At 43.2% G+C, this 23,193-nt stretch overlaps 1 protein-coding gene across 3 annotated transcripts in view; it reads left to right on the forward strand.

Annotated features, from left to right (window-relative positions):
- Arhgef28 (Rho guanine nucleotide exchange factor 28) overlaps positions 1-22,581 on the forward strand; it is a 300,696-nt gene extending 278,115 nt beyond the window's left edge. For all 3 annotated transcript variants that reach the window (XM_028871698.2, XM_037209483.1, XM_028871699.2), the window contains one exon: positions 21,420-22,581. In XM_028871698.2, coding sequence (XP_028727531.1) covers positions 21,420-21,583 — 164 coding nt within the window. In that variant the 3' untranslated portion in view covers positions 21,584-22,581. The remainder of the gene's footprint in view (positions 1-21,419) is intronic.
- The last annotated feature ends 612 nt before the right edge of the window (positions 22,582-23,193 follow it).

Here is a 23,193-nt window from a genome sequence, read left to right on the forward strand (position 1 = left end):
TAAACAACTCACCATGTAATTATTTCCATCAGAGACAGTTTGTCAGCTTATCTGGTCACTGGGGCCTTTTTTAAAAATTTTTTACATAAAATATCTTGAACACCAATATATTAAGCATGGGTGGCTAGCTGAGCATCAGTGAAACACTTTCTTAAGCTCGTTTTTTTCAGCTAAATCCTATTTAACAGTCCAGTGTCTCTCCCCGGGCACAACAATTAGGGTTTGTTTGGCTAAGTACACTCCCAGAGTGTGAATTAACTTCCCTGGCACGACCTTCCACTTGTCAGCCTTAAAATACTGCCTGAAATATCCCGTATTTATTATAGCCGTCTGCAGCGAGTATGCTGTTGTCTTTAGAAGTATATCTCCTCGCTTTGCCAGACTGAAACACATTTCACGTTCGTACCCCTCCACTTTTTAGACACAGCTGGCTAAGAAGGGGAGAAATGATTCTGATCAGTCCCTGGGCCAGACAGTAAATCAGCCTGTGAAGATGTTAATTTGCCATAATAAATCACTAAGGAGTCTCCTTGGCTAATGGGTCAGATATCCATTCTTTTTTGTATATAATGTTATTAATTCAATTTAGTTTGATACGTTAATGTTCGGTTGGAAGATTTACCTAGAGAAAATTGTAGGCGCCCAACGTTTCACAGTAGGTAAGATAGAAGAGTGAGCCTTTCTTTGCACAATAACATAGTAAGGCTGTTCAAATTCTAAGTATTCTTTTTTCCCATTTTTTTTTGGTGTATGTGTACATGTGTATTCATGTGGTGTGCAAGCCTGTGTGTATACGGTGTACACGCATGTATGCATGCATGCACATGTGCAGAGGCCAGAGGTTGGAGTCAGACGTCTTCTTCTGTTACTCTCCACTGTATTTGTAAATGTGTCTTCATGAGACCGAGGCTCACTATTTCAGCTCGATTGACTCGCCAGTAAGCTCTGGGCCTTCTCCTGTCCCCCCTCAAGACCCGCAGCCCTGGGATCACAGTACGTACCACTACACCTGGCTTTTACATGGGTCATGGGGACTTAAATTCAGGTCCTCATACTTGAGTGACCAGCACGTTACCTACTCATCCATCTCCTTAGCGCCCGCCCCCCATAGAAATACCTTTTCTGCCATAGCTCTTTGTCTACATTTCCTTCCTAAAACATAGCAAGCTGGAAGCGTGTGTTGAGTATAGACCCCGGGGGGAGGGGGGGTCATGCAATGGTGTCCCTGAGGCTCTGCTTCCCTGGTGACAGTGGCTCATTTTCTTTCCCTAACGTGGTGCTCTAAGGCTTTTGGAAGAAACACTTTTACAAGCAAAGCCCTGGCAGAGTTTTAATTTTCTCTAATGACTTGCTTCCTCCCAGTGATCTTGGCACCCTGTGCAGCGATTTGCCATCAATTAATCACACGGAATGGTGTAATGCTGCAGGGAGGGCATTGCCCTCTATGAGTCTCATAAATCTACCAGAAACAAACAACAGGAATTGCGTGCTTAAGGCTCTTCATGCAAAACCCCAAATGAGGAGGCACTTTTATGCTGTTTTCTAATATGTCCTAGGAAGCCTGGATGCTTTCTGGTGGATTCTGAGTTTTGAAGTCCCAGCGTCTCTGAGATGATTGGACTAAGTTCTTGCTATGGGAATCCACCTCTTGTGCACTGGTATTCATGTAGAGTGTAGGCAATCTTCTCTCTTCTGGATAACTGGAAGGAGAGCGTGCCTTTGTGTTTTCTCTGAATTCAGGGCCATCTTGCTCAACTGCAAGAGACCGTATTTTAGGGTTTCTTATAGGAATGACTCAGAAGGGATGTTGCTTCCACCCTGGGAATCCATGACATTTGCAGATGGCAGGATGTGGGGTAGTGTGATGCTAGAAGTCATGGAGCTTTCACAATACGTCGCTTTGCCAGGCGCTTCTGGGATCTGTGTTCGGAATCTTAAGCCTGTCTCCTTGTCACTTCAGATGAATGCTTATAGTTAGCTGCTTAGCGCTGATGGATTTCTCCTCCTAATTTTAGCATAGTAAATATGAATCTATTTAATATTAAAATTCCATGAGCCTAAACCCTAAGGCGTACATACACCATGTCTTTATAAAGGTTCTTCTGGTTCTGTCTCGAGAATATTCTTGCAACAAGAATATATGCATGCCTGGCATCTATTCCATCTGATTAGAACTGAACCCCCTTTATAGAAGCTAAAGGTTTTCAAAGCTGGTTCACTTCCAATGAATGGATTGCAGGTCTGCCTTGGAATGGATTTATTCTTACCAAAAAAAGTGTGATAGCTTGTCCAGGTTGGCAGGATCATTACAAATGGAGCCCATCCTCTATTTTTGGTGTCTTGCTGCTTCTGTTCAACTGGAATCCTAAAATACATACAGTTTTCCTTTTACATATGCAAAATACCTGTCATCAACTTGTAGACCAGAGGAGAGGGAAAAAAGTATGGTGATCATTTTATCCAAAATGTGATGGTCCGTTAGTAAGCATGTAGTACCGGAGTCACATTTTGCATAGGCTCCAGTGTGAGAAAGTGGACTTGCCTACTGATGTCCCCTGAGGTCTGTGGCCTGGAACCATGGCCACCATGAGAGTGCGGTCATCCTACAAAGGGTTGTTTAGCCATTTTTGTAGGGTACGCCACTTGCTACCTACACGATTATGTTTGTATATTTGGTTTTAAAGATTTATTTTATTATTTGCTTATGTGTATAGATAAATGTGGGTTTTTTTTTTTTTATATCGACCTGACACGTTCTAGAGTCACTGGGAAGAGGGAACTCATAAGTGAGAAAATGCTTCCAAAAGACTGGTCTGTGAGCAAGCCTGGAGTGTACTTTTCTTGATTACTGATTAAAGTGGGAGGGCCCAGCCTATGGTGGGTGGGGCCATCGCTGGGTTGGTGGTCCTTGGTGCTATGAGTAAGCAGGCTAAACAAGACATGAGGAGCAAGGCATTCGGTAGCACCCCTCCGTGGTCTGTGTCAGCTCCTGAGTGTGGTTTCTATCCTGATTTCCTTTGATAATGGACTGTGATGTGGACGTGTAAGCAAAATAAACCCTGTCCTCCCCAAGTTGCTTATGGTCATAGTGTTTCATCACAGCAATAGTAACCCTAAGACTCTGTGTGTGTGTGTGTGTGTGTGTGTGTGTGTGTGTGTGTGTGTGTGTGTTATGAGTGCAGTGCCCACAGAGCCACCTAGTGTGGCTGCTAGGAACTAAACTCCAGTCCTCTGAAAGAGCAGTGAACAATGTTAATTGTTGACCCATCTCTACAGCCTGTTTTTAAACATACCCGATGCTCAGTCTGAGGTAAACTCAGATTTAATTTCTGGCAGCTCCTCTGTTCTGAGCTAGCTTTGAGTCGGTTACTTTAATGGACAAGGAGGAAAAGCCCAAAATGTCTGTTGTCTGAGCTGGGACAAACACTACTGGGAAAATGCACATTCAAAGTCATCACTTTGGGTGGACAAGATGGCTCAGTGGTTAAAAGCACTTGTTTTTGCAAGCCTGGTGATCTGAGCTTGATCCAGGGATCACACATGAAGATGGGAAGAGAGAAAAAAACTTTACAAATGTCCTCAGACCTCCACACATGTGCTGTGGTATGTATCTTTCCCCTTGATATCAGGTGTGCGCACATATCCAATAATAATAACAACAATTAAATAGCAAGTTTTAAGTAGAAGTTATTGCACTGTGGTGGTTTCTATGATTCTTGGTAAAATATAGAAGGATTATCTATTTCAAATGTTCCTGCCAGTAAATTAAAATATTTCCTCTTCATATGTGTCAGATGACAGATGTAGACATTTGGATAAGGAGATACGATAGATGGATCTGCCAGATTCAGTCTCTCCCTACAGCTTAAAAGACCCAGTAACCATCTCATTACCCTCTTGATAGGATGGGATCATTACCCTACTGATAGGGTGTGGCCACGGCGAGATTCTTGTTTTCAGAAATCAAGGTGTGCTTGCCATAAAATTCCTATCCTATTAGACAGACAGACTGCTTCTGGGATGGTTATTTTCAGTTTTTTTCAGTGAGATTGTTGGTTAACCTGGTGATGGATATGGTTCAGGAAAATTTCACAAGTGTCTTACAGAGGCTTTGATTAAATGGCTTCATCAACACTAGCCTGGAAAAAAAAGCAGTAGTTGAAACTTAACTAAGGAGTCTGTGCATTTGGGGCTAGAATGTTGAAGAACGTTAATCAGACTTGCCATGTTCCCGGGAGGGGAGCAAGGGTGTGATTTTTCTCTGCCATCCAGAGATGAGCAAGGGGTGGAGGGTGCTGCCCCATGTCTGTGGTCAGGTTGGAGCAGGCATCAGCCGATGCCCCTTTTCTGTGTAGTGAAACGTTGATGCATTTCTTGGTGCCTCCCTGGTTTGCAAGGGTGAGCCAGTGAACGTGTGGGGGAGAGCGCACTTGACTTGTATTGGGCAGTGGAGGTGGCAGATTGTCACAGTGATTACGTCACAGGCCCTGGGACTCGTGCCTGGGTTCAGGTTCCAACTCAGTCACTTATCTCTGAAATTTTAAACGAGTGTTTGAAATTATTTGGTGTGTCTCAGATTTCTCACGCTCCTGATACCATCTTCTCTGTGGGTGGTATAAGGAGTCCATAAGGCAATGCATGAAAAAGTCTTCGGATTTAGTAGCATTCAATAAACGTCTCTGGTGCTGTTACTTCTTGTGGTGAGAGTGGTCTGAGTTCTGAGGAGGCCCACCTCACCACTGGAGCCACTGGCCCGCTCCCACAATGCTCTCTGGTGGTGGGAAATGCCACTTATGTCCCACTGGGGTGAAGCCATTACACCTTTCATAATGTTCCACAACCTGACTGGCTGGCTGTTATTAGGTATTACGTGAATTTTTTTTTAAGTTCCCATGACAATATTGGGAAACGTTGAGGGGATGACAGGAAGGTTTTGTATGCTTCTGCTGTGTTCACATGCTCTGTGACAACTCCAAAGTGCCACTTCCCAAGCCCATAACCACTGCACCTTCTTTTTTTTTTTTGAGACGTCCTTTGGAAAATACTGATGTCACTGGATGTTGAAATCAACTCCCTGCATGTGGCACACCCTTCAGACACAGCACCCCCCTTCCCTTGGGAACAGTTGAAATCCAAATGACACATCTCAGCATCATTTGCCACAGGGGGTGTGTTTTGAAACCCATACCAAGCCTAGTGAGCTTCGGATGGCGCTTTATTTACGACACCCCATGCCAGGCCATTCTGGGGATGCGTCAGGGGTTGGTGTCCTATCCTCTTAGGGTTTGTCTGGGTCAGCCTTATGGACTTCTTCAAGCCCTCTGTGTGTGTTGGTCACATCTGAGAAAGCACAGGAAGCTATGTTTGCCCTAAAGGCAGAATCCGGCCTCTCGTCACCCAGGCTCACAAACCTTCAACCTTCTTTACCCAATGGTCCAGTCATGGTATTTTGGTTCGTTTCTGATGTACCTATGAGTTATCCATTCCCTCTGCCATGAGGTCCCCTCTGCCTTATACTTCAACCTCGTCACCCCTCCTCCTCTTCCAGAAATACCCGGGGCCATTTTCTCCCATGGTTCTGTCCAGATACCCTCAGCTGGGGTCAGGAGCCTCTCTCGTGTGGCTCTGTGGAAATAAGCAGAAACTTCGATTCACTTCCACAGAGTTCCCTTGTGTTCCTTCTAGACACTGTGGTGCTTTAGACAGCTTATCAGTATGTCAAGGTATAATTTACATTTAGTAAAATTCTTAGCCATCCAATCGACTGTTCAAACAGTATTATAGAAAGACAGTCAAGGTACAAAACATTTCTATCAACCCACTTAGGCTCTTTTTCGATCAGGCCTCAGCCCAGCGGTGACTACAGCTTTGCTTCCTGCCACCACAGGCTAATTTTGCTTTTCTAGAATGTGATGGGATCAGTCAGCCTGTCCCTCTCTGTGTCTGGCTTGTTTTCACCCTTCGTGTTGTTTTTGAGATGTTTTCATGTTGCCGCATGGGCCTGGGACAGGTTCCTTTGTTTTACAGACGAAGCTGTTGATGGTTACATCTGGCCTGCCTCTGGTTTTTAGGTACTTTGTGAATTGTTTTTACATCTCTCAAATGAATGCCGAGGGGTAGAATTACTACTGGGGTAGATACCTGCTTAACTTAAACCCGTGGAGTGCTTTTGAAGGTACCCATCATTGTTAAGTTTCCAGGGTACTGAGAGCAGGTCGGTTTGCCTCAGTTCATAGTGCCCAGTCCAGGAAAAGGCACAGAGTAGGAACTCAGAGTTTATAGAAAGGTAAGTGAATGGGATGCTCAAGTCAATCTTCATTCTAAATTACCTTCTGACCCAAAACAAATACTTTGTCCATTAAGTGGGGCCCGGATTTCTCTGACTAATGCAGGTTCACTAGGTCAGGCAAAGACTGGGAAAACAGTGCTCCTTCCTCACCCTGCTCTGGAGTGAGCCTCTTGTGTCAGGGTGGGTGTGGGAAAGGAAGCCAGGAACACAGGTTAAAGTGGAACCATAAAGGGGACCTGATCACCAGAAGTCACTAAGCTCTACAAAGCCTGCCTTCCCTCATGACATCTAGCATTTCCTCCCCTGTGATGGCTAAAGCCACATGATCGGAATGACCTTCCATGTGGCTCTTGACATCTTGGTGAACTTTTGAGGTTCAGTTCAGATGTCTTCTCTTCCCCCCAAACCCATCTTTGCCACCACACCTGGAAACTATTCCTTTGTAGAAAGTGTTGGATGCTGTGCAGCAGACAGTAGTATTCACTAACCAGCAGCAGGATGCCCCCATCTATTGAATGGAGTTGGACTTTCTTTGGACCGCCAGCTCCCAAATAATGACACGGAGACTTTTTATTAATGATGAAAGCTTGACCTTAGCTTAGGCATGTTCCCAACTAGTTCTTAAAACTTAAATAAACCCATTTATATTCATCTACATTCTGCCACGTGGCTCTTTACCTCTCTTCCATACTGTACATTAAACTTCCTCCACATCTGCCTGGCGAATTCCTTTGCCTCTCAGAGTCTTCCCCTGAGTTCCCCTCTCTCCCTGGAAGTCCCGCCTATCCTCTCCTGCCTAGCTATTGGCCACTCGGCTCTTTATTAAACCAATCAGAAGGTGCCTTAGGCAGACAAGGAAGAACAGAGACACATCTTCACACTGTGTGATCATATATCCCTCAACCATTCAACTTACCTGTGTTTCTGTCTTGCTATTCTACAAGGTGACAGGCCACTGTCAGCAGCCGAGCAGCTGGGACTACAGCCATTGAGGGGGGACCTGAGGCTACTGAGCAACACCCTCACTCTCAGGGCTTTTCCTAGGAAGGAGTTAAATTATACGGCCAGACGCATGTTGTTTCTCGAGAAGAGTGGTTTTTAAAAGAAACATCTGTGTCAGAAGAGGAGGTTACAATACAACCTTGAATCTGTGGCACCTGGATAAGCAAAGGACGGCAGCTGGCTTTCAGCTCTGGTCTCGGGTCACGGGTCAGGAAATACAAACATAACAGCAGATAGCTCTGTGTTTTCATTTGTGCTTGTTTACAAGATCGTCTTCAGTCAGTTCTGTTTTAGAGCGATGGTTCCAAAGAGATAGTCATATATTCCCTCTCTCTCTCTCTGTCTCTCTGTCTCTGTCTCTCTCTCCCTCTCCTCTCCACCCCACCCCTTTTCTTTCCCTTCCCCTCCCCTCTCCTCTCCTCCCCTGCCTTCATCTCATCTCGTCTCATCTCCTGTCTTCTCCCCTCTTCTCTCTGTCTCTGTCTCTCCTCACTATGTGAACAGTCTATTCTTTAACTTATGGTGGTTCTGCTTCTGTCCCCCAAGTGTTAAGATTACAGGTGTGTCCCACAACAATGGCTGCCTTGTTTTTGATTACTGATTCAATAGTTTTAAAAAAATCTTAATTTTCCTTTTTCCTATGAACTTCCTATTTTTGCAATTATGCAAATTCCTGAAGTATTTTAATTTTAATGTTTGAAAATGTAGTGATCTTCACTATGATAACAGGTTTAGAGAGAGACAAGGTGTGAGTTCTTGGTCAAACCATGCACATTTTTTGTACATTACATTGTGCATTTTAAATTATAATCTTTTGGAGTGACAGAAACTCAAGGCTGTACTTAGAAATGATATTTCAGGATTTGGCTTCTTAGCAAATGTCATTTCAAACAAATGAGAATCACTAAGTTAATGTTTCTCATTAAAAACTAGAAAACAAAACAAAACTACGTTGAACCAAAAAAAAAAAAATGCCAATTTTTCAAAAAAGAATGGGCCTGCAAATTCTTCAACATTCATCATTTTGTAGTTAATCAAGGGGGAGAAAAAAAAAACACAAAGCAAAACAAACCAACCCTCCTCATTCATAGGCATTGAAAACAAAGAACTGTATTCCACTTTTAAAAATGGGGTAATAACATAATTATGAAGAACAGGTAGAACTAATTAGCTTGGGTGTGTTTGATTAAATGGCTTGCCTCCTTGGGATGAAAGCAAAACCCCGAGTCTGGTATGCTGGAGACGCCGCCACAGCTCATTCCCCTCTATTGAACCAGTAAGCGGTAAGTGCAGCATTAAAATTCCTGGGTCGATTTCCTGCCTTATCCAGCTGCCGGGGAAATGATGCTTCTTCTCTCAGCAAAACGAGAGGCATAACTCTTTCAGCGTGGGTAGCGTCAGGCTGCTGGCAGCTTCCAGAAAGCCTGCTCTGTTGTGGTGGTGCTTAGAAACTCGTGGTCTCTGGAGCCATGGAAAGATCCAGTGACGTCGTGATGGTACTGCCTGTAGCTAGCCATGTGTTACTTTTCTGGCATTTCTTGAGTTATCCTTCCCTCTTCCCAGGCACTCCAGGATTCAGTTGTTTTGTTTTATCTTAAAATGAACACACTCCTTGTCTACCTGGATATGTCATGGACAGTTGCAAACAAACAGAAAATTAACAGAGGAGTGTAATAAGTACTCATATACCATCACTCACCTTCACAAACCAATGCTAATCACATTTCATCCAGATTCCCACCTCCCTAAACTCTGTATTTAAAATAAATTGTAAATTTTCCATAAGTGCATATTAAGCCCTGAACATTTCAACAAATATCTCTACTAAATAAGGCCCTGTTTTAAATGATGAGTATTTGCACATATGATTGTTGCAGATAAAATGTAACACAGAGTTATCTTCAATTTATAATGAATGCTTTAAGAATGGATTAATAAGTTTAGCATAGATAGTGTCTTTCAAACACACTTTAATACTTCAGAGTAACTTCTGAAAGTCAAATATAAATACCAGTTTACAAAATTTAATCTCAATTATAGTACTGCTTCCTATAGTTTGAACAATAAAAAATGGCATCATGGGACTTTATATTTTCAGGTATTCAGGTACATAATCTTTCCCTAAACAAATATTTGAAGTAAATGTTTTTAAAATCATCACCACACCTATGGGGAAAAAAATGACAAGAATTCCATCTCAACATGTGGCAGCTGTATGTTTAAATTTCCAGGGGTTTCGTAAATATCATTGGCGCATTTCCCGTTATTAAAAATAAGCCTCACCTTGCAACAGCGGCTCTTTACTGTGGGGTTTGATGGATTCATTAATAAAGGAGGTTTAATCATAGACATTGCAAACGCAGAGGAAGTGACTGGTCACACAATGAGCAGCTAACACCTCTTGGCCACATGGGCTTCGGATGGCTGTCTCTTTTCTGGAATGGCGACTTACTGCTAAGGCTGGGTGCCCGGCGGTCACTGTCAGTGTCTTCTTCAGAGCTAACCAATACCCTAACTTTGGTGGATATCATTTCTATGAGATGTTTCTACTCTTTTCCTTAGACGTGGATCTGCGTCCATATCCCATACGTCAAGCATGTATTTTGTTTTTATGTTTGTAAGTAAATGTTGAAGTATTGTTTCCCATAGTTAGGATTCTTTACACTGCGTAGGTCCTGCTTGTGTGACCATTTATGTCCAGGTTTGCTTTTTCTCTTCAATGTGTGCCTTTATACATGAGTGGGATACATGCTCTTCCCACTGATGAACAAGGCCAGTGCCTTCATTTCCTTATTAACAAGGAAGTAACATGTTTCATTATGTAATGAAAAAGTAACAGCTTTTTCATTATGACCATTAGACATTAGTCTGACTCCTTGTGCACGTGAATGAGAGTCTATTTAGAGTATGATGCACATGAGTGGGAGGGGGTCCTCAGCTTTTGCTGGACTGTTTGCTTTCTCCATTTGGTGTGCAGTAGACCATTGCCATCCTGTGTCTGGGACTCGTGGTGCTTCTGGTCCTCCGCAGGACTTAGCATCATTAGGATGCTGTGGTTCTGCTGGCATAATACGTATAACAATGGCGACTCGTTCCTTCCACCCATCTGTCTGGTCACAAGTGAGAGACAGTACCATTGTACAGTCAGTAGCTTTTCCGGCTCCACCTTCTGTGAATTCTTTTGTTCATGGTAGTGTTGCTTTTTGTTTGTTTGTTTTGTTTCTTGTTTTCTTTTTTTCTCATTCTCTATCTCTGTCCTTCCTTCTTTCTTTTCTCTAAGACAGGATTTCTCTGTGAAGTTTTGGTGGCTGTCCTGATCTCGCTCTGTAGACCAGGCTGGCCTCGAACTCACAGAGATCCGCCTCTGCCTCCTGAGTGCTGGGACTAAAGTTGTGTTATCACCACTGCCTGGCGGTGTTGTTGCTTTTTAATTCCTAGGTTCTAAAAGATCTACTCTTGGAGTTTTTTTAAGTTGGCTCACTCTATTTTTGTGCTCAGAGAATCAGTTTTCAAAGAAAATCTTTTTATAGTTATATGTGGACACTTTAAAGATCAGAAAGAGACCTTTCTCTTCTTCCCTCCCTCCTTCCCTTCTTCCTTTTCTGTCTGTCTGTCTGTCTGTCTGAAATTCTGCTAGTTGGCTCCTTTGTCCTTCCTCCCCAGTATGGACTTGTGCTCTGTCTAGCCCGTGCTTGGCCTTTCATAACTTATGCTCCTGTGTGGAGACCTGTGGACTGAGGCCCCAGCTTCCTTCTTTCTGATATAAGAGCATGCACAGGCTTGTGTGTATGTGCACGTGTGTGTACATATGAGAGTGGGTGTGAGTGTTGCAAGTGTGTGTGCATGTGAGTGTGTGTGCATGTGTGTATGTGTGCATGTATGTGTGAGTCTGTGTGTGCATGTGAGTATGTATGCATGTGTGTATATGTGTGTGCATGTGTATGTGATTGTGAGCATGTGAGTGTGTGCATGTATGTGTGTGTGTGCATGTATGTGTGAATGTGTGTGTGAATGTGAGTGTGTGTGCATATGTGAGTGCATGTGGGCTGGTGTGGGGGGTACTGTTTGAAGGGGGGATGTATTTCCTAAGAAAAGATGTAATGAAAATAAATTTTCTGAGATATTGAAATATTTTATTTCATTTATTTTTACCAGTGTGACATTTAGTTTTTTACAGTTTACCCAGGATCACAACTCCTTGAATTTTGAAAGATTTGTTTTTCTGCTTTCTCTGATTCCTGCTGAGAAGTTTGACCTGTCTGGGTCCTGATTCTTCCTTTGTGACCTGCTTCACTCTGGAGGCTGTTAGAACCATCTTCTGTCCTCGCTCATCTAAAGTTTATGATGCCTGTCTGTAAGATCATCTGCTGAAATAATTTTTATGAGTTATTCATTGCACCCTTTTCACCCAGAGACATATTTCCTTCTGTTCTGGGAAATAGTCTTTTTCTTTTCATCTTCTTTTTTAAAAATACTGTTTCTCTTTACTTACATCATGGAAATGCTTCTCAGTGGAAGTTGGATTTCTCCAATTCTCTTTTTTATTTTTTCGCTCCCTTTTCTATTTTTTCATATATCTTTATATTTAACTCTCCTATTATTCCAATGACTTTTAAAAACATTTTTTGCATGTGTGTATATGGTGTGTGCATGTGTGCATGCAAGCCCACATGCATGCCATAGTATGTGTGAGGAGGCCAGAGGACGACTTCTGGGGTTGAGCACCACTGTTTACCTTGTTTAACACAGGATCTCTCTTGTTTTCACTGCTGTGCACACCAGGTTACCTGGCCGGAAAGCTTTCAGGGTTTGCCTGTCTTTGCCTCCCATATGTCCCTAAGAACACTAGGATTGTGCACATGTATACGTCTGTGTCTGGCTTTCACATGGGTTCTCGTGATCTGAACTTAGGCTGGAAGGTTTGTGCAGCATACACATTACTCACTGAACCATCTCCCTAGCCGCCATTAATGTTTTTCAATTCAGTTATTATTATTTTAATTTCTGAGAAATACTCCTCAATGTTACTGTTTAATAGAATCTAGCATTATACTTGGAATGCCTAATCAGTGTTCCTCCCGAGGATGGCAATCACGGTTTTTGGATGTTTTCTTCAGCCTTCTGTGTTAGATTGGTCTCTGGGTTTACCTTAGTGGAAGTTCACATGAGAACTGCCATTTTGGATTATGACAATTGAACTGATTGAGAAACATGTGCAAAGAATGTAGAACTGTGTCTGGCATGGATAAGAACTCAATATTTTATGTTGATTTTGTTATTCAGTGGTTTTCCACAAGCCTGCTGTTTACATTCATATATCACCTTGAAATCCCATAAAAAAAATAAACAGAAAGTCGAACCTCCTCCATCATTTTATAATGAAAAATATAAAAGGTTAGTTTTGTAAGAAACCTGAGAAGATTTTCAGTTTAAGAACATTTTGTCCCTGCATCTGTTTTGAGAAGCAGCCCAAATGTTGTGGTAGGAAAACAGAGATCCTACTGAAGTTTGATGTATGTCATTATAAGTTAATTGTTCTTCAAAGTAACAATTCTCTCCTTTTCTTGTTTTCTGACTTTTTCTCCCCATGGATAGAAGAGCTTGATAGTCTAGGATTGCTAATAATTTACAGCCTATTTTATGTGTGTGACAACCTGTAATTTGAGTAGATAAATGGGTGTGTGCTCTGTTAGTGAACATTATCCCATGTGTTGTTGTGGGGGGCAAGTTGAGTGTTGCTGTGACTTCAGATACCTAAGTTCCACTCACCTATGAGTGGATGGAGGTTCTGACTAGGCATCACAATGCTTATCTGAGATCAAATCATATTAGTGACTTAATGGGAGAAGGCCTTCAGAGTAATTCTACCTTTCTTGTGCACATTGACAAGGGTCTGCCACTGGGCCAGATCCCCACCTGCGGCTCTGCCCTCCCTTTCCTTACACTGTGATTCTGCTAAGATGACCAGACTAACCGTTTCCATTTTTAAGTTGTTTTTCCTAGTTTATACTCTCTAATTTGCTTTTAGATGATCAACTCTTTGCTCTGAGAGCCCCTGACATCAATACCATGGACTCTTGGACCTGTCTTCAAAACCATGCTCTTTCCTATATAGGATCAGTAACTTCCGGGTTGCAAATGCAGCTTTATTTTTGTGTCTGTTTTTATATCTCTGTCCCTAGTTCAACACACACACACACACACACACACAAGTGCTACTGACTAATAGTCATTACCTCTCCATTTTTAAGGATGCGTACAAGGTAATGAGCTTCATTATGACATTTTCATATCTATGTCATCATGCTTGGCTCCTAATCTTCCCTCTTCCCCATTCTCCAGACCCCTACCCTGCATCTTATTAATCTTCTCCCCAATAAAATCATAAGAATTCCAAATTCATGTTTTTCTGGTGAGTCTGATCAAGGTAAATAGAATTTTTGAACCAGATACTCAAAAATACATTCACCCATCTGACAATATATTGACATGTTCTTCATATAACTAGAGATTTACTTTGATATTGTCAGACTAGATGAACTACTTTTATTTCCTGTGTCTTAAGTGTGTTAGTTTCAAATGAACTCAACTCAGAAAGAGCAAAGATTGGAAATCCAGACTCCAAAAGAACCTTACCAATTCATTGCTAAGGATGAACAGACCCAGGATATCAAATCAGATGCTTTCTGAATTAGAGTTCACCTAAGAGATGTTATTGGATTTCTAGGCAAGAACAAAGGCCATTTTGGAATCAGCATCAGTTTTTATAGGGAAATATAAATGCAAATTAACCTTATTCATTTTATGGGTGATTTTGTATAGCTTTCTAAAGTACATGGAAACCCATACATAACCTTGCCAATGACTTGTCACCCTGGCACACTAAAAGTGATGGAAGTATGCTTGTATCCAGGCGAGGCTCCTAATTCACCACCACAGTGTCCCTTTTATATCAGACATATAGAAGCTACATTGTTGGAACAACAGAGAATCTCTTATAATATTATGATCCAAACATATGAAAGGCTATTGACTTTTTGAAGTAGTCATGGCAATTTTCAAACATATACAAAAGCCATTTGACGAATTCCATCTACCCACAGCCAATTTTAACTGTTTCCAACCCACTGCCACTCTTGGGTCTAGTCCCTTTTCTCTCTCACGTTGAGTTAGCTTAAGCATATCCAGGACAGCCTATCATTGCATTGGAAAAATATTTCATTATCGTTTTCCGAAAGAACTCTGTTTTTCATCTTTATAATGTCATTATTGCACCTAAAACAATATTAACAATTGTTACCTAAAATCAAGCTGTCAGTAAGTGATTGACTATGATTGTCTTATACATGCCCTCAATGACTGTTTTGTAAAAGTAGAGTCCAAATAATTTCATATATAGCCTGCAGTTGGCACATTCCTTAAGACTATTTTACTGTAAAGTCCTCTTGCCTCTCTTTTAATGCACATTTTAAACATTCAATTTCTTTGTTGAAAAAGCCAGGTTGAATTTTTCTGGGAAAAAAAAAAAACCTTCCCCATTCCTGATCTTGCTGATTATATCCCCACAGTGCCATTTTATGAATTCTGCAGCTGTAGTTCCTATAGCCGGGCATAGGCTTTTGACGGAACGCAGGCTTCTCTCTGACATGAGAGCAGCTCCATAGATGGGGCGGTGCATTTCCTTCGCATCCCATCATGGGACGCAGAGGGTCTGCTTCTGAGCTCTTGATTCGGATGGAGACTGAGCCCTGGTCCAGCTGCCAGCATCATCTCGCTAGCCGTTCTGGAGTTTCCCCGCTAGCTTTTCTCTTCACAGTTTTAGCAGCTGCTAATGAGCTTGGCCTTGCTTCACCATGGCTCTGGGCTTCTGGATTTTAGAAGACTTTACCTACTTCCACCCTTCCATCCTAGATTTGTTCTGGCATCCTGCTCGTTTGTTTTCTTGTATAGTCTATTATGAATTTGTAATTCTCTAGTGCCCCTGGCCTGCATTTATTTCATGGAAGAAAATACTGTTGGGGACACTGTGAGAAGAGGCTGCCTGAGTTGGGAAATGCCTGGTACTAGTGTTCCTCTGAGGCATTTGTGTGTGACACATGGCAGGTGTGAGCCCATTCCAGTCCTAAGAACCCTGTCAGTTCATGTGCTTGAGGTAACCTGGGGTTTCATCAACCGCCGGTTTCTTTTTATCATGAATACCTAAAGGTGTTTTATCTAGAGATACATACTTTGAGATGCTTCCCAAGAGTATGGTGAGGAATAATCCTTGTGGGACTTGACCAAGTCAAGGTTGTGGCCACTAATTGGTGGTCACCTTCTTTGGAGAAAGACACACGGAGGAGCAGACTCAGGTTCCGACAGCAGATTGCCATGTTGTGCCACGCTGTGCCGTGCCTTTTGTGAGCACAGTTTCGTCTACATGGTACTGATTTCTTCCATGCTTTTGTTGCTTTTGGCACTGAGTACATCTCCAATGTCAACCGTTTCAAGTGTATTAAATACTGCCAAAGTCCAGTTCTCTGTCACAATGTTGAGAACAGTTGTCAACCAATTTACTTTATTTGAACATGCACATACTACATACATTCTCTCTCTCTCTCTCTCTCTCTCTCTCTCTCTCTCTCTCTCTCTCGTGCAGTATTGACACATAAGGAATAAAAAAAAGAGTCACAGTGATAATTTAGAATTTGTTTGTTTCAGCTATCAACTCTAGATTGCTTTTTACATCAGAAGCTCACTGTCTGTTTTGTGGCTCACTATGGAAAATCGAATTGAGAGAAATTAGGGACAGAGACCAATTTTCCTTTGCTCTGAAGATACCTCAAGCTCTGCACAATAAATGTTTTCCATTAGAGGGAAAATGTTGTGCATTAATGCTCCTGAGAAAAAATAATGATTGCCAGTAATGCCATCAGGAAATGATTTTTTAAATGTTTCAGAGTGTAAGCATGAATCAGTGACTAAATGGGAATACAAATTATTTTGCAGAATTGGAACATTAATGATAAAATCGTTTCTTGGAGAACAAGTTATTCTAGGAAAGTCTGAATTTTGAGTTTGGGGACGCGCACTAGGGACATAGTAGTAGTAAGACATATGAGTACTCAGAAGGCTTGGTTAAAATAAACAGGAGCGGAGCCAGGGCTCAGAAGACTTGGAGTTCTGTTCTGTGGGATAAGACACGGAAGGGGCTGAACAATGCGTCATCGGCGACCTCCACAGTAGACTAAACATGCTTTGTGCATCCCTGGGCTTCTGGGTCCTTGGCCGTTGATGTACGGTTGGGTTCAGTTTAGACCTTGGCACTGCTGCCCATGATAAACGTTATAGTGTTCTTAATGTTAAATAAAACTATTATTTCAAAATGGTCATGATTGCAAGTGCCTTTTCCTGCAGGATGTGGCAGCATACACTTGTAATCCCAGCATTTGGGGAGTAGGAGAAAGAGGATCATGAGTTCAAGGCCAGTCTGGACTACATAGTGAGACTCTATCTGAAACACACACACACACACACACACACACACACACACACACACACACACAGGAAAATAAATATGTAAATAAAATGTTTTTGTATTCAGAAAATTCAGGAAAAGGCAAAGACTATGTTAACTAAACATTTTCAGATTCAGAGCCTTTTCCTACTTGCCATACCCCTGATCTTTATGGCAAGTAACTCTTACGTTTGTTGGTCACAAGAGCAGAGGTCAAGTGTAGATAGTAGCTGTGGATGTTGCCAGTAGGTTTCCCCGCCCTTTAAGGACAGTGTGAGTGCTCTGTTCAATTGTGCATTGTTGAGAAAGATGAAGACAGACAGACGAATGGAAAAATGATGACTACCGTATAAACATTCACTTAAATGCAACTTCAAGTTTGATTTGATTGCATTATGCATTCCTTCATGTTGTTGTACATCTGGAACGTTGTTTGTGAAATCATTGAACCCAAGCAGAAATGTAAGGGGATTTCATGATTTCGGCCCAATCCTTTGTGACTTGCCCAAGGCAACGTTTCACCTCCTAGTGTAGATTTTGTTTACTTCACAGTTTGGAAATCACTTTGTTCATCTTAAATATAACACAGTTATGTTTTCTAAACCATGCATAGTCTGGTCATGATAACAGTGAATGATCAAGTTGGCTCAAAAGAATAGTCATGGTGAAACATGGGAAGGCTGAATGTCTTCAGTGTTTGTTAGAAATCCCAGCGTTAGGGAACAGAGGAATGAATGAAAACAATAAAGATCAGTGTCAGCAGCAGGTTGTCACTGAGGGCTGAAGCTCAGAGTTAGGGGATCCTCTTGGGGTATGAGTGCTCCGCACATGCACGTCTCTTAACAACGAGGGCGTTTTCTGGGCTGCATCACATGTCTATAAGCAGAAGAGGTGCCAGCCAAACTGAGAACAGCTCTCACTTTTAAAGCTGCATGCGGAGGCCGGCCTGGACCCACAGCAGCCTTCATAATGTGGCTGTGGAGATGTTTTTGAGGGGTGGGGGAAGGGAGTTAAATTTTTACTGTGTGACCAGTAGCTTAGTTATGTAGCAGCAGAGGCCCCGAACCAAGCCTCTGCTTTTCCATTTGCTTCAGCCAGACTTTGGGGTATTTAAATGTGTTTCGGCTTATTTGCCCCTATTTTAGCCTTAATAATCTGCACTCTGTTCTGTTTCCAGAGATGTGGTAAGGTTCAAATTATTTATGTCAAAGGGATAGTGTTGCAATTTGAAATTGTGTCAGCCTTTCAGTCCACCAGATTCTGATTCCATTAATGTTTCTTTACTTATCAAAAATAAGGAAGATCTATTTTTCTTTTCATCAACTCTCAGGCCTTTTGATCACAAATGAAATTGGGTAATTCATTTTAGCTCTCTGAGAATTCTGCTTTCTGAATCAGAGAGGTTTCCATTTGAAGAAATGTACTTTCAGTTTCAGGTTCTATATGAGGACCATATTCTTTGGAGTAAAAAAATGTGGACAAGGTGGCTGGCTTTCAGAAATACACAATTGCTCTGCTAGAGTTCTCTCGGGGTAGAAATGGAGTCATAAAATCAGAAATCGCAGAATGGCTTCTATTTCAAAGTCAGACTGCCTGACCTTGCTTACATAGTTCAGGTAGAAATGGAGAAGGAACACGGAGAAGGAAATTGAGTTCCCCTTTGGGGTGATGCGTGACCACATGGCATCCATCTGGGACTGCAGTGTGGGCCTGCCACCTCAGGGCCCAAGGTCCTGGTAGAAATAGTGTTCTCTTGTTTTCGTCCTTGTTCCAAAATGTTCTGATTAAAACCCTACTCTCTACTATAAGTTTGTGCGCGCGCGCGCGCGCGCGCGCGCACTCACATGGACTCCCATAGGCCACCATCATTATTTGGTCTCTGTCTTCTGGAGCTGGGACCAATCATTTAAAGATAGTCGAGAATTCTTTCTGATAGACGCTTGGTTCTCTGCTTTGCTTTTTGGCTTTCTCTTGAAGCCGTTACTGGCACATCCCAGACTGTCAGGCCCCTGAGCATTTTGGATTCTGCTTCAATCCAGTGGAAGGAAGCATCATGGATTATGAGAGTGTGGCCAGAACTGTCAGATTTCAGCCATCAGCTCCCGACCACCTCTTTCAATGGGTGATTTTTTTTTTTCTTCATTCTCAGTATAATGGTCTATGTGTCCTGGCTGGTCCCGCCATTGCTGCAGCATGGGTGACCTACTCAAACTGCCGGTATTTGCTGGATGAAAGTGTGGAGATTGCTCTTTTCTTTTGAAGTTCTTTGGTGTCAACCTCAGCCATTCCAGCAGCTAGGGAGAGGAATTAAGATCGTGTGAACATCATCTTGTCCACAGACAGGCATACCCTGTGTCTCAATGTGGTAAAACAGGATGGGGAAGCATTTTGGATTGATTTGTAGTCTTGCCCTGTCGGTGAAATCATTGCTTGGGATATTCGTGTTTGTCTGATTGTGTGGGGGAGGATGCTAGGTCTGTAATTACTGCCGTGTTGGTTGAGGGAGGCTCAGCACATCTTTTGCTTTGCTGTCTTTTAGGAAGGTGAGTGGAGAGAAAATGGTAAACGTGTAGGATCTTGTAACCTGAGAAATCTGGGCAAGTTGCTTCTAGCACATTGAGAGAAGTAAGATCATGAGACTCTGGACTGAGGAGGAAGGTGGCTTTATGCAGCCACAATCCTCTAAGTTGAGAGGTCTGGGATCCTTCTAGCTGTGTGATACTGGGCAAAAACTTGAACTGGCCTGAGCCTTAGTTTCCCGACGTGTAAACTGTGGATTACATTTTGAGCTGTAAAGAGACGGTGAAGGTAAAAGACTTGGCACAATTTTCAAGTTGGTGGCGAGAAGGTACAGATGTGGCGGCTGTCATTCAGAACCATCTTCAATGCCCTGCGGCTAACACATTCCTTGTATTTGAGAAATAAGACTTAATTCCCCCAGTGTAAGAGGAAGTTTTCCTCACGGGTTGGTGATGCCTAGCATGGTAGGATGATTGCCTAGCATGTACTTATGGCACCATGAGTTGATCCACGGCCCCACATAAACTGAGCATGGTGGCACACATCTGTAATTCCGTAACTCAGAAAGTAGGAACGGGAGACTGGGAAGGTCATGGCCATCCTTGGTTGGCCTGGGATCAAGGAGAAGAAGGGGAAAGGAGTTATTCTTGCCCTGTGCCTTTGAGCAAGCCGAAGCACGCAGGCAACCTCACCTCCTCAGCCTGCCCTCAGGGTCTTCCTTTTCTTCAGGGTCACAAGGCTCGGCCGTTGCTTTACCAGGTATCTGACTCTACTTCCTCCAGCCCTGGCTACAGCTCCCCATGAGCCCCCCCCACCTCCTGTTGGTCAAAAGAAAGACCTGGGGGGTAGCAAAAAGATGGAGCCCTGTGGGGACATTCTGCCCTTCATTTTTTACCAAGACTTGCATACTACGTTCCCTAGCAGCCAAAGATCCCTGTCTGGAGGGGAAGGTTAGGAGCATCTCTGTCTGTCACAGAATGGAGACAGGTGTGCTATCTGTCTGAATAATGGTGGCTTGGGATAAAATGTAGCAAAGATCATGGTTTCCTTTGGATGACTGAAAGAGGAATGGGTGGGCCTCAGGGTGACCCACCCTGGCTCTCTGTTGCAGCGTTTATGCCTCTTTGCCTCTGGCTTTAAGGCGAAGGCGCTCACCTGTAATTCTGCTATATTGCCACACCTCTAGGAGGTTGGTTATTGGAAGACATGCCATAGAAATGATCTGTAGAAAGTATGATTCTTCCTTCATATCAAAGCACCCCTTCACCTCCCCCTTTAAAGCACAATATAGAAGCTTCTATCAGAAAAGGGGAGAAGGTGCCCGCTGTTGCTAGGCAACCAGAGAGAAAGAAAAAAAAAAGCTGCAAGCCCAGCTACAGTCACTGTTGGCAAGATTTTCCCAGAAAGCCTAGCTGCGCTTGCAAAGTCCTTTGTGTAGCATTAATGCACATGCGTAGTGGGAGGACAGAACATCTTCATTCTTCAACACCCCTTCCCCACCCCTTGTCCACACTATTTAAGCCCCAGATAGATGAAATCTTGAGGACTTTTTTTTTTTCTTTTTTTTTTGAGACAGGGTTTCTCTGTGTAGCCATGGTTGTCCTGGAACTCGCTCTGTAGACCAGGCTGGCTTTGAACTCATAGAGATCCACCTGCCTCTGCCTCCCAAGTGCTGGGATTAAATATGTGTACTGTGCCACACAGCCTGAGACCAGTTCTTGACTTGGGGTATTCTGAAGGAAGATGCGGTACAGATGCATGTATGGTTATGACCCATAGAAGGCTATCTTCATTTTCAAGACCTGACTTCCAAAATCAAGTGGAACCCCTTTCTCTGGTGGCAGTGATGAAGGGGAGCACTCCTCCTGCCCCTGCCAGTTCCTTAAGCATGTTCCATGGAGGTTATTTTTACTCGAAGGAGATGTTCATGCCCACAGGTGAATTCTGATGACGTCATTAGATAGCCACTGTGTTCCTCTCTTCGGGGGCTTGGGCATTTTCTCTCTGGCTGACCATGAAGCCACTGTATTTCCTGATTCTGAGGCAAAGCATCATCTGCCTTGCGGATCCCGAGTGGAGTCTCCTGTAACCTATGATGTCCTTCTGTTGCAGATTTCAACTCCTTCCAGAGTGAATCCCCGGACCCCCAGGACACAAGTCAACACGGCCCTCAGCCACAGACGCCCACAACAGAAGCGAAACTAACGGTCCCCATGGTGGCCAGGCACGGTGGGGATGCTGGAGATGGAGCTGAAGAAAACATCGTTTACCTCTGATTATGTGCTCATTTACTTCTTCCAAGCAAACAACAAAAACACTGGCGCTTTGGGGAGAACCTTCCCTGGGTCCCAGTCCGTGTGCGTGTGACTGTCTGGGCCCAAACTGCTTTCAGAAGAACATTTAATATTTCATGCAAGTTCATTCTTTCGGGCATGAGCCTAATTATTAAATTATTGAAAAACAGCTCTGCGTGTAGCATCTTTTAACTTGTCTCACACACTTTCAAGTTTCCAGAGGAGAAACTTACCTTGAGTAAGCCGAAGGACATGAGAAAGATGTTTTGACCTTGAAGTTCCATATTGCACTTTGTAGCCGTTCACCTGGAGTGTGAAGTGCCGTTGAAGCTAAAGACGAAGCCATTTGGATTTAGGGAATGATCTTTGCCAGGGGTGAACCCGCTGTCACAGCAGTTGTCCATGGACAGTGGCCCCACAACCGCAAAGGCAGAGGTCGATACGGGAGAGGGCTTTTCTTCCTTTGCTCTTGTGTATGACTGTCTGGGGCTTCAGAGTTGGCGCGCTGTCACCCTCACCAGGCAACCCATGTGTCCTGTCTAAGAATGTGTTCTGACCGGGCAGGCGCTGTGCTGGAACACAGTCTGGACATGTTTGGGACCTGAGCCATTCGCTCTGTGGCTCACTTTCTTGTTCTGATGCTGATGGGTTCTGAGTCTCTATCAGCAGCATCTGCTAGCCCAACCCAGAGGCTCCTTCCAGTCCTTTTTGCTGTAAATAGTGAAACTCCAAGGGAGAGCTGGCCAAGGACTACCACTCACTGCAAAGAACTCGCCCCTACAGTTCTTCAGGACAGAATGGCTAGCTCTTGGTGAAATTTGTTGCCTACCTGGGCTTTCCTACAGAGGAACAAGTGGCCCTTGTTGCTTCTAGAGCACTGTGGATCTTTGTGAGAAAATAAACCAGGAAATGTTCTCATCTTGTCCTTCAGAAATATTTGTATATGTTTTGGTCAGTGTCAATAAATACCTTTTACCGCATTGTTTTCCTCTATAAGTTTAATATTAAGCATAAGACCATAGCAAAACATGCATTGCACACACACACACACACACACACACACGCACACGCACACGCACACGCACACGCACACGCACACACACACACACACACACACACACACACACACACACACAGGTCCTTATGGAAACTGAAAAGGAAGGGGGCCCATTCATTCATCCCAGCTTGCAGCCGTGACCAGGGGAAACATGATGTGAGGGGAAGAGAAGTCACTCGGATCCCAGCTTACTTTTCCTGAAGTGATAAATTGTCTCTACATTCTATTTTCACTTACACACGTCAAAATTTGAGGTTGTAAAGAATCTCTTTTGGGGGATAACTTTTCTAGCTCCTGCTACATCTTATGCTTAAAGTGCATTTAAAAGTTCGGTGAGAAAGTTTTCCCCAGAATGTATGGCCATTAAAATTCATACACTTCCTAAAACTCTGCCCTGTCACTTTACCCCCAAGGCAGACTCCTAATGAAATGCCACATTCCGCCCCCCACTAAAGACACCTAGGAAGGAGAGTCTTTTTCTGGCTCCACAAAGTTGACCTCAGAATCCTATAGCCCTTCAGTGGAAAGCTTAGGA

This window comes from Peromyscus leucopus, chromosome 11, assembly GCF_004664715.2.
Source record: "Peromyscus leucopus breed LL Stock chromosome 11, UCI_PerLeu_2.1, whole genome shotgun sequence".
Classification (NCBI taxonomy): domain Eukaryota; kingdom Metazoa; phylum Chordata; class Mammalia; order Rodentia; family Cricetidae; genus Peromyscus; species Peromyscus leucopus.